Genomic DNA, 14958 nt, shown 5'->3' on the forward strand with positions numbered 1-14958 from the left:
GAGTTTTTTCTGACTCCAGGCCCAACAGTGTATTAACTGCGCCACCTTACCGTTCTTGTCTGACACATAGTAAGCTTGTAATAAATGTTCAGTCTATCTACTTACTGCTGTATATATCTGTCATCCACCTTTGGTGTCCACCTTCACCCAGCTCCCACCTGTGGCCCCAAGAAGCTATAGCATGTGCAGCAACCACACCCAGGTAAATCATTTCAGCATACAGGGAACAGACAGACTGAGAGGCCTCAAACCCATAGCTGAATTGGGAGGATGTCTACCCCAAGTATGTGAGGACTTCCTGTGGTGGAATGAGTGCATGAGAACAGTTGGTTCCAACGGCCATGAAAGCAATGAAGCAGGTGCATTGGAGTGCTTAAAGCCTGGCCAGAAATCAAGGATACCAAGGTCATCTACTGTGCATCACCAGTCCTCCTGACTTTTGTCTTGCTGCTGAACTTTGATGCCTCTGCAAGAGAGAATGAGGCTGATGATTTTGCCCAAATATGCCCCACCTAAATACAATTCACATGCAAGTTAAGACACCACTCCCATGATGTCATTGGTCCTTTTCAAAACTGGACAAACAACAGTATCATCTGTCTGTCTCCCTATCTATCGTTAACGGAAAGCCACTGAAGTTTAAGAAAATCACTTTAGCAGCTACAGAAGGGATACGTTGGAGGCAGGAGAGATTTCAGGCAGGGAGACCAATTAGGAAGCTATTGAATAATATAAGTAAGAGGTGTTGAGGGCCGGGCCTATAATAGGGTGGTGCCTGTTTGAAAGGGAAAAAGGAAAGACAGAAGAGATGTGGAAGTAAAAAGGACAAGATACAGTTGCGTGTTGGACATAGTGGTATAAGGGAGAAGGAAGAATAATAGAAAAGATGATGGTGATAATAGGCAAGTTTAGAGAAGGATAGGGTTCAAGGCAAAGAAAATAGAATGACATCTGCAATCTGCCATAACCCATTCCTATCTGTTCCTCCTATGGTGCTCACTTTGACCATCAAGGACCAAAAGAGGGAGGTTTGGTACTTAATCATTGCTCACTGTCTGAGAGGGCAGAGCTTGCCTTTGGGGAGTATCTGTTACAGCCAGAAGGTGATTTGGGAAACAGGGAATGAGCGTGCTTGGGGAAGAAGGAGCAGAATTTTTTTTTCCAGTGGCACATACATAGCAGCTTCTTTGGGTGTCCAGGAGCAGTTAGCTAAGTACATCCCAGTTGGATACCTGGCTCAGAACAGGGAGGTTGCTAGCTTGCATGGTGCTCAGCGTAGGGGAGTTTTTTTCTTTTTTCTTTTTCTTTCTTCTTTTCTTTTCTATTCTTTTCTTTTCTCTTTTCTTTTCTGTCCCTTTCCCTTTCCCTTTCCCTTTTCAGTAGGGGAGGCATAAGGAAAGGTGTAGTTCTAGAGACAAGCCCCTTAGTTGGTTGGTTGTGGTGAAACTCATATTTCCACATTTGTTGATCCCATACCTCTTGAGGTCAGGCATAGCTAGCTTGGGTTGTGGCCACAACTCCCATGAACATGGAGACACACTTTAAAAACCGTTGGACCCCAGGTATTGAGTGAGGTGTGCATTTTTAGATATGGGCAATATGTTGATTTGTTTTGCTTGACTATATTTTGGTCATTTCATGGGAGGTCTTGTATGGATAGAGGGAGGGGAAAGTTGGCTAATGATAAAGAGATAAAACAAACAAGCCAAAACATGGACATCATTAAAAAATTTAAAATACACAAATTAAAACAAACGTGTTTAGAAGAGGATAGAGATACACAGGGCAGTATTGTCACTACCATGTTTAATATACATCAAAAATAAAAATGATATTCAACAGAAGTTTGCAGTTTGTATAATTCTTTTTTCTTTAGATATGGAAAGGTTCGTGCTTATCAATAATTGTTAAATTCATAACATAAACAATTTTAAAAAGAACAGCTCCTTTGTAAACATCTATAAGGTAGCTATACCGTATTCATTAGCTAAAGGCTACAAAAAAACTCCACTACTTGCTTGGCTTAGCTGCTCCACAGATGTGTAGTTTCCACAAATACTAAAGCATTCCTCATTCATCGTAATCATTTTTTTTTCTGCTTCAAAATCAAAATTAGAGCTTTCATATGCTTGGATCTTCAATGAATACCCATCATTTGTGCAAGAAGATAGCCGACGATTTGTTTCTCAGGAGACAGGACACCTGTACATAGCCAAAGTGGAACCATCTGATGTGGGAAATTACACCTGTGTTGTGACTAGTACTGTTACAAACAACAGAGTACTAGGTTCTCCCACTCCTTTGGTGTTACGCACAGACGGTAAGTTTTTGTTTTAAAAATATAATTCTGGGCAAAAATAAAAAAATGAATAGAAAGCAAAATGAGAAAAAAATCATTTTTGTCTAGTCTAAAAATAACACCTGTCATATTTCCTTCATGGAAAAGCATATAGGCAGAAAAGTTCTGCCCAAGATGTAATGGAGTGGAGGAGGAGGGAGGAAAGTTATGATTTACATTAATGGAAAGAGAACCAATATCGAAGATTATAGATTTAGAGCTGGAAGGGACCTCAGGTCATCTAATCCAACAATATTCATTTTATGGATGAAACTAAGGTCCAGAGTGTTGGACTGACTTGACCAAAGTCAGGCAGGTTCAGAGAGTCAGCCAGAATCTGAACTAAGTTCTTCTCAATTTAAAAACCAGAGTTCTTTCCATCAAACCATGAATAGATCATAAATGTCCCTTTTGTGCTATCCTTTGAGTGGGATTTCCCAAATAATTTGATGCATTTTCTATATCCCTGTTGTGTAAGCAATACCTTCATCCTTTTTTGGACTACTTTTAAGCCTCTCAAGTCATGAATTTATTTTATTACAGCAAACAAATGAGAATCTGTTTCATCAACTACCTATTCAATAAGCATGTTTTGAACCTCAGTGTTTTAGTGAACAAATATTTTCATGCCTTAGTAAATGGCCCGTAACAAAATGATACTAGAAAAGAAGAATGTGGATAGTTCTTTGACTATGTCTGTAGTTGAATTTGACCTTTAACAGGTAGTAATTTCGCTTGCCACCGGTGAGCTCAAAATTGTTACATTCTACTAGGACCATTAAATTAATTGACCTACTGTTAATTCCTTAGAAATGTACATGAGGGAGTGTCATAATAAGTTATTATATTTTGCAATTACTTAAAGCAAAAAGCAAATAAGAGGTGTTTTTTTTAAAAAAGATTCCCTTCTCTTGGAAAATTTAAGAACAATAATTTCCTCCAAAATGCTTTTTAAAAATTAGATTTATGCTAAATTATGAATACCTGAGTCAGAGAAAGCATGATGCAGAAGGAATAAATTGTTTCTGTCATCAGAGGACTTGGTTTCAGAGCCTGGCTCTCAGGCACTTGTCCCCTGTGTGATCTTGGTTAAGACATTTAACCTCTCTTGTCCTTATTTTCTTAAGCTGTGTAATGAAAGGAGTGGACCAGATAACCTCTGAGCCTTCTTCTGGCTCTGAATCTATTATTCTATGAGTCTATGAAATGGTACATAAGTGACATGAAAAAAAATTAACCTAGCTTCCAAAAATTCTTAATCCATGGCTTACAATGATTTTAACTGTAACAAAAAATACTTATTTTGGTTTCTCCCTAATCATCTCTTCAGTTGTCACTCTTAAGATTCATTGGAGAAGGAGTAGGGAGAAATAATTCTGTCTGTCTGCCTGCCTATCTATCTACCTAACATCTATCCTATATGTATATCTATCATTAGCTGTATCTATCATCTATTGATCTATTTACCTATTTGTGTCATCTATACTCCAGCTATATGTATATCTATCATCTATCTATATCTAATTTTATCTATCTGTCGTCTATCAATTTGCCTATCATTCAACTAAATACACTTTTTTTTCAAGTACCAATGCTGCATACAAGGCACTGTTCTAGGTATAAACAGTACAAAATGGAAATTTAAAAAAGTCTCTTTTCAAGGAACTTCACTTCTACTCTAAAATGTCACTCTCACACACACAGACTCACAAAGAGTTCAAAATAACATGAGAAATAGGTCTAACACTAATAACTTTGTACTGCGGATTTGCAGGTGTGATGGGCGAATATGAACCCAAAATAGAAGTTCAATTTCCAGAAACTCTTCCAGCAGCCAAGGGTTCAACAGTGAAGTTGGAATGCTTTGCCCTTGGAAAGTGAGTATTTTTAATGGAATTTACCAATCATCTAGTCAGGAAGATCCAAAATAGGTGAATGGTCAAGTTAATACTTTGAAAATTTTTTACCTTTGTTTTTCACTTGTCAATCAATAACTGTTTCCACAGTTCTAAAGGAGAATGATAAACCAACAAAAACCAAACAAATATATTGCATGAAAATTATTTAGTTTTATCTTCTAAGGCATTTTGGAGAAAATTAATATACTAATCCAATTTTGCAAGCTTTAATGGCTCTCTACATTTTATATTTTCATTCCTCTTATATACTATAGTGCTTAACAAGGGGTTCTCTTCCTTACAGATTTTCTATACATGGGAAAGTATTTCTAAAATGCATAAACTTATAAATAAACTTATGAACATAAAAATACAAATTTATATATATCTTATCATTCATACCAGAAGTGTTATACATAGCCAGTTTTCCTGTCCTTCAACACATACATGCATGTTTCATATGAAATGCTTCTGATCACTGATTTTAGAAGATGCAGATAATCCCCAATCTACTTTTTAGTCCAGTGCCTCAGATCAACTGGAGAAGAAGTGATGGATTGCCATTTTCCAGTAAAATTAGAATGAGGAAATCAAATGGCTTGCTGGAAATCCCAAATTTCCAGCAGGAGGATGCTGGTTTATATGAATGCATTGCTGAAAATTCAAGAGGAAAAAATGTTGCTAGAGGACGTCTCACTTACTATGGTGAGTGACATTGGACAAGCTGACTTCTCTGGACCAGTTTCCTTATTCATAAAATGATAGGAATGTATTAAAAGATTCCTATCGTCTCTTACTATCCTGATGTTCTATGTGTATGGTTTATGCGTCTGTGGGTGAGTCTTAATTGGGTATATACATTTGTAGTTAAGGGAGGATAATTCAATTCATTGGTATGCTTGTAATACATCCTCTTGGTTTAAAAATAACTCCTACTCAATTTTATTCTGGGAGTTTGGTGGGAAGGATGAATCTCAATAGACTCATTTTTAAGATTCTAATCAGATAGCAATTTATCTCATCATTTCATGGAAAAAAATTGTAGTGGACCTTAAATTGTGAAATTATTTTTTGTATCTTCTTGTGTTTCTTTGTCATCTTTATTAAGGGGAAAAAGAGAATTGAAAATATAATAGTTATTCAGATAGAATAGCCACATAAACCAAGCTTGTATATGGGGTGCCCATAAGCTTTGTGGTACCCCCAAGAAGTATATCTAGTATTGTTTTATGTCTTTAAATTGTAAACAAATTCGTTCAATAAGTTATTGGTTTGGGAACAGTAAAGATGATGTCATCTTTATTTAGATTCTCTTTGAAAAAAATATATATGTAAGTGTCTTTCAGAAATATTTTTCTCCAGTCCCTTCTGTTACATGTGCATGTGTGCATACATACACATCCCTATAGTCTGTGTTGAAGAAATGAACCAGGAAATACAAATATATGATTTATCAGAACACAGTTGCTTAAAGTTCTAAGGCTTGAATACAATATATGTTACTATATGTCATGAATTAGAAGTGTGGCAAGGCTGATGGGGCTGATGGTTTGTGTGAAAGGCAAATCTTGTTTAATGTAATTTTCTTTGGGGGGGAGTTCAATTGTGGTGTGAATTTTACTGACATGCAGAATTTTTATAAGGAATAACAGATTATCAGGAGTATAAAGGTAGAGTTGGGATAAATCATGACTTCCACAGGAAACTAGGGATCTCTGCAGGATTGTAGCAATATAATTCTTAGGATGATGGTGACAATAAGAACAGCTCAAATTAACAAGGCACTTTAAGGATTGTATAACAACACACTTTTCATACAGTATTTCATTTGCTCATTACAGCTGTGTGAGATAGAAGTTGCCAGTACTTCTGGTCTGTTGTTTTGTACTGCTTGAACTATACCTGTGATTTCATCGATATTTAGGACTCCCAATGAGAAAAATCCCTTCTACCAATGAAGGCTGGCAACTGTTCTGTTAGTTATAGTCTTAGAGAGTTGCTGAGATCACCGAACAGCTGAGCAAATTGCCATGGGTCACATAGCCAGTATATGTCAAAGGTCCTATTGGAACCTATGTCTTCCTGACTCCAAAGCCAGCTCTTTATCTGCTATGGCACACAGCCTCATTGTCATGTCCATTTTACGGAAAAGGAAATTGAGGCCGTGAGAGACTGAATGATTTTCTGAGGATCACACAACAATGTCTAAGGTGGATTTTGGACACCTGAGAACAAACCCAGCACTTTATCCAGTATGCCACACTGCCAGAAATAGGTGCCTGCCTGAAAAACATTTCTAACACTTCTAGATTATATATAGATTTTTTTTAAATGCCTAATTTCTAAGTATTAGTAACTTCACATCCAGTTCTCTAATAACTAATATATGCTGGTCAGTTCCTTGCCTAGACTTCCTGTATGTCAATCAATCAAAGTCTTAAAAACATCTCTCATCATTTAAAAGAAAGAAAATAGCCTTCGTCCAGACACAGGCTATGTAGTTATATAGAAGAGGCCACTAAGCAGCCCCTGAGTAGAGCTGTAACATGGGAGGGTTAATGGGATCCAGATTTGGAGATTGTCAAATTGGAATGCCCTTACAGCCCTCCATCAGCATAGAAACAACAGGGTTTAGCACCTCGTTAACACGAATACTTAAAATAGGAAGCTTACAGATGGTGGGTCGGGATAAGTTCCTCCCTGCTGTGCCCTCCCAACCCCCCAGACAGTCTCCCCAGGAAATTGCCTTGTCTTGGTACTGGTGTCCCGGGCTTCCTGCCCACCTCACCCCGCAAACGACTGCCAGCTTCATGCCCCAAGGCAACATTTGCTAAACTTATCCCATGCTCTCAATTCACTATTTGTGGCTCTTTTTCTGAAGACCTCTGATTCCATAACCAAGAAAGGGACAGTGGGCAAGGAGAAAAAGGAAGAAGTCCCTTCCTGTATTCCATTGCTGCCAGTGTCCCATGCTCACCCCATGACAAGTATGGCATTAGAACCATCTGCTGGGAACATAACTTATGCAGCCAAGATCTTCTACAAGCTAGCACTCGTATGGAGAACACTATCAGAAAGTAGGCAGTAAGTGACTACTCTTCTCTGTACTTAAAAAAAAGGAAATAGACTCTATCTGCTGATGCCCTTACATTGTCTCTCTCTTGGAAAACAACATACACACATATTATATATCCACATATCTATGAATATATATATATATATGTTTATCTCTATATGGTTACATAGGCATATAGATTACTATATACACACATTATATCTTTGTCTATGTATAGCATACCTACATACTTATGTATCCTTAGATAAGTACTTATATACCTGTATAAAAAATGTACACATTTACCTATGTAAGCACGTATGCATATATACACACAAATATGTTTGTATGAGTAAATACACGTTTACCTTTATTTGCATAGACAAATATTATTTTTCCAAAGGAAATGTATTTACATATGGTGTGTGTGTGTGTTTGTGTGTGTGTGTGTGTGTGTGTGTGTGTGTGTGTGTGTAAAACATTCAAAGAAGAGAGTGGCAGTTGGGGAGAGTTATCAGGAATGGCTTCTCACTGGAATCTACTGAAGTTTGTTGAGTAGGAGACTTGAAATGGTCAGACTTAACCTTTAGGAAAATCATTTTTCCTATTCCACAAGCATTTGAAATGGCTGAATCCCAGTTCCTGGGCTCAGTCTTACACCTAAAAGCCCTGCTCTAGCAAAGGCCAAGTTACAGCACTTTGCTGCTGACCTAGCCTGTAACTTTTCCCTGACAGATTATGCAGAAGGAGGTATGGTGGGTGTGGACCTCTGTTTTACCCTCCTAGAGTTGACACCCCACCTCCTTACCATGCAAGTTCTGTAGCAGGTACAGTTATCTTTAGATATCTTTAGATATTCTTCCTTCCTTTATTTTTTCCTGTTGGAGGAAGTCCCTGGCCTTGTCCTTGTCCCCAGGTAGGATTTCATCTACAGCTAACCCCCTCCCATGTAGCTTGCATTTATCAAGGGAGGAATTTCTGGGCCAAAGTTGGGGCTTGCCTATACCTACTTCTCATCCAACTCAGCATGCTAGCCCACTGGATTCTGTTACATGCACCTTTTTCCTTGCAGCATCCTACATAGGAAAATCCCACAACCTGTCATGATTTCAAGGTGAAAGGGAACAATAATGGAGGAAGACCACAGGGCATTCTATCTTCTTCAGACAGGGAAGACCTTTGCCTCATTCCACACATGATTTGGAGACACCAATCTGCTCTCTCCCTCTCCACATGCTCTTCCCCAAGCTACCTGCCTACCTTTACCATCCCACCCTCTGCCCTCTTCCAGAACCACCTGCCTCTGTACCCCTTTCACTACTAGTCTTTGTACCCTCTGTGTCTTATTAAAGTGTGATTGCACCCTGACTTCTCAGCAAGTACCCAAAGAACTGGGTGTGTCTGCCCCCATTTCATAATTTCACAAATTAATTATCAAGTTAGAGATTAATGTCAAATGTTTCATGCAAGGCATCACATGTTTTCAATTTGAAACTAATATTAAAAATTAAAACAACCTGAAATCATGTAAAGGAAGCCCCAATAAAACATTCTCATTTCACTCTGGAGAACTATCATACTTGTCTATTTAAAGACATTTTAGCCCAACAATGCCTTCTTTCATTGGAGGCAGAAGAAAAGCAACCAGGGCAACCTGTAAATCTGACCTCATGGAAAGTGGTATCTACTAGGAGTCATTTAAAAGACTATATACAGTTCACCTTAAAAAGATTAAATTATATTTGATTTTCCCCCAATAACAAGTAAAAATAATTTTTAACAGTCTTTTTTTTTAAATTTTGAGTTCCAGATTTTCTCTATACATGTACAGTCATGCAAAACATATTTCCACCTGAGTCATATTGTAAAAGAAAAGACAGACAAAAATGAAGAAAAACAAAGAAAGTTTAAAAAATATGCTTTGATTTGCATTCAAGTTTTATCAGTTCCTTCTCTGGAAGCAGATAGTATTTTTCATTATAAGTTCTTAAAAACTGTCTTGTATCTCAACATTGCTGAGAATAACTAAGTCATTCACAATTTATCATTGTACAATATTGTTACTGTGTATACAGTGTTCTCCTGGTTCTGTTCACTTTGCTTTGCATCAGTTCATATAAGTCTTTCCAGGTGTTTCTGAAATCAATTTGCTCACCATTTCCTATAGTGCAGTAATATTTCATTGTAATTCTATACCACATGTTCAGCTTCCCAATTGATGGACATCCCCTCAATTTCCAATTCTTTGCCATTGCAAAATGAGTGGCTATATATATTTTTATACAAAGAGGGCCTTTCCTTTTTTTTGATCTCTCTGGGATACCAACCTAGTAGTAATCTGCTAGATCCGAGAGTATGCATAGTTTTGTAGCACCTTTGGGCATCTTCCAAATTGCTCTCTAGAATGGCTGGATCAGTTCACAACTCCACCAACAGCTCATTAGTATCCCAACTTTCCCACATCCCCTCCAACTTTATCATTTTCCTTTTCTGTCATATTAACCCAATCTGAGAGAAGTGTGAGGTGGTACCTGACAGTTGTGTTAATATGCATGTACAATTCATTTTTTAAGAGGCAGTATGATAAAGTACCTAGATCATAGGCCCTGGTGTACTTGATACAGTTTGTACTTGGGAATACAAAGATCTGGGCCTGAATCCCTCCTGGTAGTCTTCCCCAATGTGTGACATAAGAAAGGACTACTACTTGGTGGTCTAAGTAATAAAGATGACCCATATTTGGCCCACATTTGATCAACTTTAAAGTGCCCTAGTCACTCAGTTTTTCAAGAATCATCTGTTAAGTGTTTCCTATGTGCCAGGCACTATGCTAAATGCTAGGGATACAACGGAAAGCAAAAAATGTGAGCCCTGCTCTTGAGAATCTCACATTCTAATGGGGAGGGAGAGAATAAAGGATAAGCATTGATATAGCACCAACAGTGTGCCAGGTACCATGCTAAGTGTTTTACAAATTTTTTTTTGATTATGTGTTTATATGTGTGTGTGTTTAACAATATTATTATCTTATTTGATCCTTACACAATCCTAGGAGGTAACAGCTATCATCATTCACATTTTATAGTTGAAGAAGCTGAGACAGAGAACAGAGGTTTAGTGACTTGCTTAGGGTCACAGCTAGTAAGTGTTCAAGGTAGGATCTGAACTCAGGTCTTCATGACTCCCAATATATCTGCACTGTTTAATCATCACAGAGTTTGCACAGAAGATTACAGAAACAATTTAAACAAACTGTAGCAGTCACCATCGTGAGAGTACTAGCACTTCAAGATATTAACAAGTTGTTCCACTTTGATGAATCTCTTTTCCCAGAAAAATGGAAGAATAGGTTCAGATGGAAACTCAAAAGCAGAATAGGTGTATTCTCGTTACAGGATTGAGGTATATAGTATGTGTCTGAGAATCAGTTCACAGAGTGTACCATACTAGCTCCCTACCATTCATTGTGAACAGCCAAGGAAAATTCTTTTATCTGGCATGGAAGATCTCCCAAATCAAATTAAGAATCTGTTGCTTAATGGCATTATCATATAGTGTAGCAGCCCATCGTTCATTTCCTATAGCTATGATTCTGAAGTAAAAGGGAAAGATAACAATGTGTGGATACTACAATGCTTTGCATTATCTCTTGGGAAATCCAGATTCTTATGGTTTGGGGTGTTGAATCTAGCTAGTCTTGGATTTATGCAATGATCAGGAGAGAGAGAAAGAGGGAGGGAGGAGGGAGAGGGGGGGAGGGAGGAGGGAGAGGGAGAAAGAGAAAGGGAGGGGGAGAGAGGGGAGGAGAGGGAGAGAGAGAGAGAGAGAGAGAGAAAGAGAGAGAGAGAGAGAGAGAGAGAGACAGAGAGAAGAGAGAGAGACCGAGAGAAGAGAGAGAGAGAGAGAGAGAGACAGAGAGAGAGAGAGAGCTTACTTCTTTTATCTTCTTAACTGGATCTTGCCATATTGTGAACATGCCTCAAGGTAACTCAAGGGTACTTATCATTTTCTAACAGGTAATAGAGAAAATAGTTGGAAATATGAATTATTTGGAAGGATTTGTGGCCTAGGTGACCTCATTGTTGTTGGAATGACACTGAAAAAACACAAAGAAGACTACAAAATATTAGATCACCTAGGGAAGGTGGTCTGAAACTATTTGTTGACAAGAGATAGTTTTTGCAGAGCCTTACAGAAGCATGTGGGCCATAGGAACATAGGAAAGAGGGATCACTAACTGGAAAAAAAATAAAAGAAGCACTTCTAAAGTGACCAACTTCAAAGCACCTCTGAGATTAAAGAATGATTTCCCCTCACTACCACCCCTAGGATTTAAAGGTTGCTAGTGCTGCTAAAACAATGAATGATCTTACTCATGGATATATGGTTTAAGAGAATCAAAAACAGGTCAGGAAATGTCAATATACTGAAAACTCTTTGAAGTCACTTCGAGATTGTTGGCTAGGTTAAAAAATGAACAAACTTTTAAAGATGTGATAAGAAATCTCACACATATACCAGTTTGCAACTATATAGAATGAGTCAAGCCTTTGCTTCTGCATACATGTAACTATCTTGAAAGGGTTGTGAGAAGTATTGTACCTTAGAGAGTGCTGGTCATCAGAAAAAGTGCTTTCACCAATAGAGGACCTAGTGACTGGAAGATTCACTATTTCATATATGTGTGTGAGTGTGTGTGTGTGTGTGTGTGTGTGTGTGTGTGTGCGCGCGCGTATGCTTTGAAGCTGAAGCTATCACCCAAAAAATTCAAAGACTATATATATGGAACTAAACTTCAAATTTGGATGGACAACTCTTCATTTACTTATTGGATTAGCATCCAATTAGATGTTGTTCTCCAGAGACAAGCAGTAACATTACCAGTTGTGGATTCGTCACCAGCCAAAATAAGTAACATGGATGTCCATGATCTGTCTAAAAGGCTATGTGCCACCCAAACTATAGCACTAAGGGAATTGAAGGGATTGGGACATCAAATTGTTAATTGTGGGAACTGAGTGAACCACATTGGCTCTATCTTGTGACTCAGTTTTGAAGCTAGCTCAGCTCCCTTTCTATTCACTTATGGGTCTAGTCCAAACTCAGTCTCATGAGAAAAATTTATTCATTTTTAATTATTATTATTTATTATAATATAATTTACATTATATATAATTTATGCATTTATTATTTTGGAGAATTGGGAGAAAACTTCATTGGGTTTTTTGAACCTAGCCCTGCATAGCTGGGAAACTAGACCATCCCTACTTGCTGACTCTTAACTAAGCACGTAGGTTAAACTGACCAGAAACTTGGTTAGATCCAAAGATTGATGCAAGTTTTCTAACAATTATACATCTCTAGCAACCCAAATGCCATATATGAAACTGGCCACGTATTTAGCGATGAATCACTTATTGTTTCTGTGTTCCTTTGACTGTTTATAGACACTTGAGGGGAATGGGACTCCTCTTTTTCTGATTTCAGAAAATTACACCTTTTCACTCTCCTCTTCCCAACCTGGGAAGTCCCTAATCTTTGAATCCAATTAGAAATCAGATTACTTGATGTTGTATTGTTTCCTTTAATTAATTTGCCTTATTTGATTAGTTGTTTTTAATGCATAAAAGTCCCTCTCCCTCTGTATTTGGGGTCCAGGTCTAAGCTGAGGTTTTCTGATCCTGGTTTGTTGGGAAATTGTTATGTATTACTTACTAAATCAATATGGCTGGGAAGATCAAAACTTTGTTTCCTCTGTCATTTCATCTTTTGCCTACTATACCACTACCTAAGGAAGAAATGGAATTTATACCCAACGATTCCCAAGAAGTGTAATTGCAGTCAGATAGAAGCATAACTGTGAGTTTAGGTCATCTGTACACCAGTGGCATTTGTGAACCTTGGTTCATCATACCAAAACTTTTTGGTTCAGTTTTCCATGGATGACTGGCAAAGAGAAAAAAATAACTAAAGAAAGATGGTGAGGTATTGACATAATGGCAAAGCTTGGAGCTGGGCAACTGTGCATACTGTACAAAATTATCAGTGCCTCTACCTGTATTCAAAGCAGTTGGTGCTACCCAAATCATATCATGTTAATTCTGCGAAAGCTGAACATGATGACTTCAGACATATGAGTTAGAAGAAGATTTTAGAAATAATAAGGATCAGATTTGCCTAGCCCACAGCGATCACAGATGTCAGATTGATAGGTGAGATTTGGGTTTGTCGCATACAAAGAAAAGTACCACCTACTCTAAAAATATTCTGGGAGAATATAGACACTAGCAAACCTTCAGGATTCATCTATACAGACTTTTTATCATTGGAAGGAGAAAGTGAACATGAGCCATAATTTATTAGTGACTGAGCATTTCACCAGATATGCGCAGGCCTGTTCAAGCAGAAATAAATAAAAGATTCCACAACTGCTGAAGTATTATAGCAGAGCAGTTGATCACAGGAGATAATATATGTAACAAACTTCATAAACCTTAGATTTCTATATAAATTGAATCCATTATTGTTGTTTTCAGTATTTTTGGTATCATTATTTTCGATGTTTGGTCTCCTTGCCAAGATTAATTTTGAACAAATTATATAAGAGAGCCTTAGGTTTGGTAATTATGAGGGCAGCTAGCTGGCACAGTGGATAGGGCCGAGAGTCAGGAAGGCCTGTGTTGAAATCCAGCTTCAGACACTTAGGAGCTGTGTGAACCTGGACAAGTCACTTAACCTCTGTCAGCCTCAGTATTCTCATCTGTAAAATGGGGATCATAATAGCACCTAACTCCCAAGGTTATTGTGAGGATCAAATGACGTAATAATTGTAAACTGCTTAGCACAGTGCTTGGCACGTAGTAAGTGCATAGTAAGGCTATTATTGTTATAATTATTGCAATTAACTAAAAAAGAACTATACCTCACCATTATGAAGAAATACTACTCAGTAAGCATTTATTGAGTGCTTACTATGTCTCAGACACAGTTCTAAGAACTGGAAATACAAAGAAAAAAATCAGCCTAAGGAGTATAACCACAACCTGATGTTTCTTTGAACATTGATGGAACCATTAAGGCATGAACACAAATCTCAGTGGAGCAACATGTACCCTATTTAGTCCGTGCCCACCACTTCCCCAGAAATGACACCAAAGGTTTATAACGTATTTACTAATGTTTGGCCATGAACTACGTCTACTCTTTGACTTGTGCTTTGGAGTCTCAGAGGGTGGAAAAGAATGTAGGTATGAAAAATTGATCCATTTTGCCATTGAGAGAGAAATTGAAGAAAGGTTACCAACTGTGACCTTAGCTCAGAAGACTTCAGAAGGAAGTAGATGAAGCTGTGATGTGCAGGTTCATTAGCCAGGTAACGGTGTTTTCCTGAGAAACCTTGGGGTTCAAGAAACCCCCAGATTAGCAGATAGATGGACATCTACTCCTGGTCATTTTGTTTAACAATTGGACAACTTATAAATGGCAACAGTTGCAAAGTTCTTTAATAATAATTTATACCAACCATATATTGCCCATAGCAGAGTTAATTGAACTCCCTGAGGAGCAAGAAAAAGATAATGAGAAGTAGTCACTTAAGAAGACTTTAGCAAAAGAGATCATTCATTGATTTTAATAGTTTGCCTTCGATAATAGCTCAGGTGCCTCTA

The 14958-nt window shown here is 37.8% G+C and overlaps 1 protein-coding gene across 1 annotated transcript in view; it reads left to right on the forward strand.

The window, feature by feature from the left end:
* CNTN3 (contactin 3) overlaps positions 1-14958 on the forward strand; it is a 342495-nt gene that overhangs the window by 227475 nt on the left and 100062 nt on the right. The window contains exons 5-7 of the mRNA XM_036738044.1: positions 2117-2320; positions 4113-4215; positions 4757-4941. Of these exons, the coding sequence (XP_036593939.1) occupies positions 2117-2320; positions 4113-4215; positions 4757-4941 (492 nt within the window). The remainder of the gene's footprint in view (positions 1-2116; positions 2321-4112; positions 4216-4756; positions 4942-14958) is intronic.

The sequence above is a fragment of the Trichosurus vulpecula genome, chromosome 9, assembly GCF_011100635.1.
Source record: "Trichosurus vulpecula isolate mTriVul1 chromosome 9, mTriVul1.pri, whole genome shotgun sequence".
Taxonomy (NCBI): Eukaryota; Metazoa; Chordata; class Mammalia; order Diprotodontia; family Phalangeridae; genus Trichosurus; species Trichosurus vulpecula.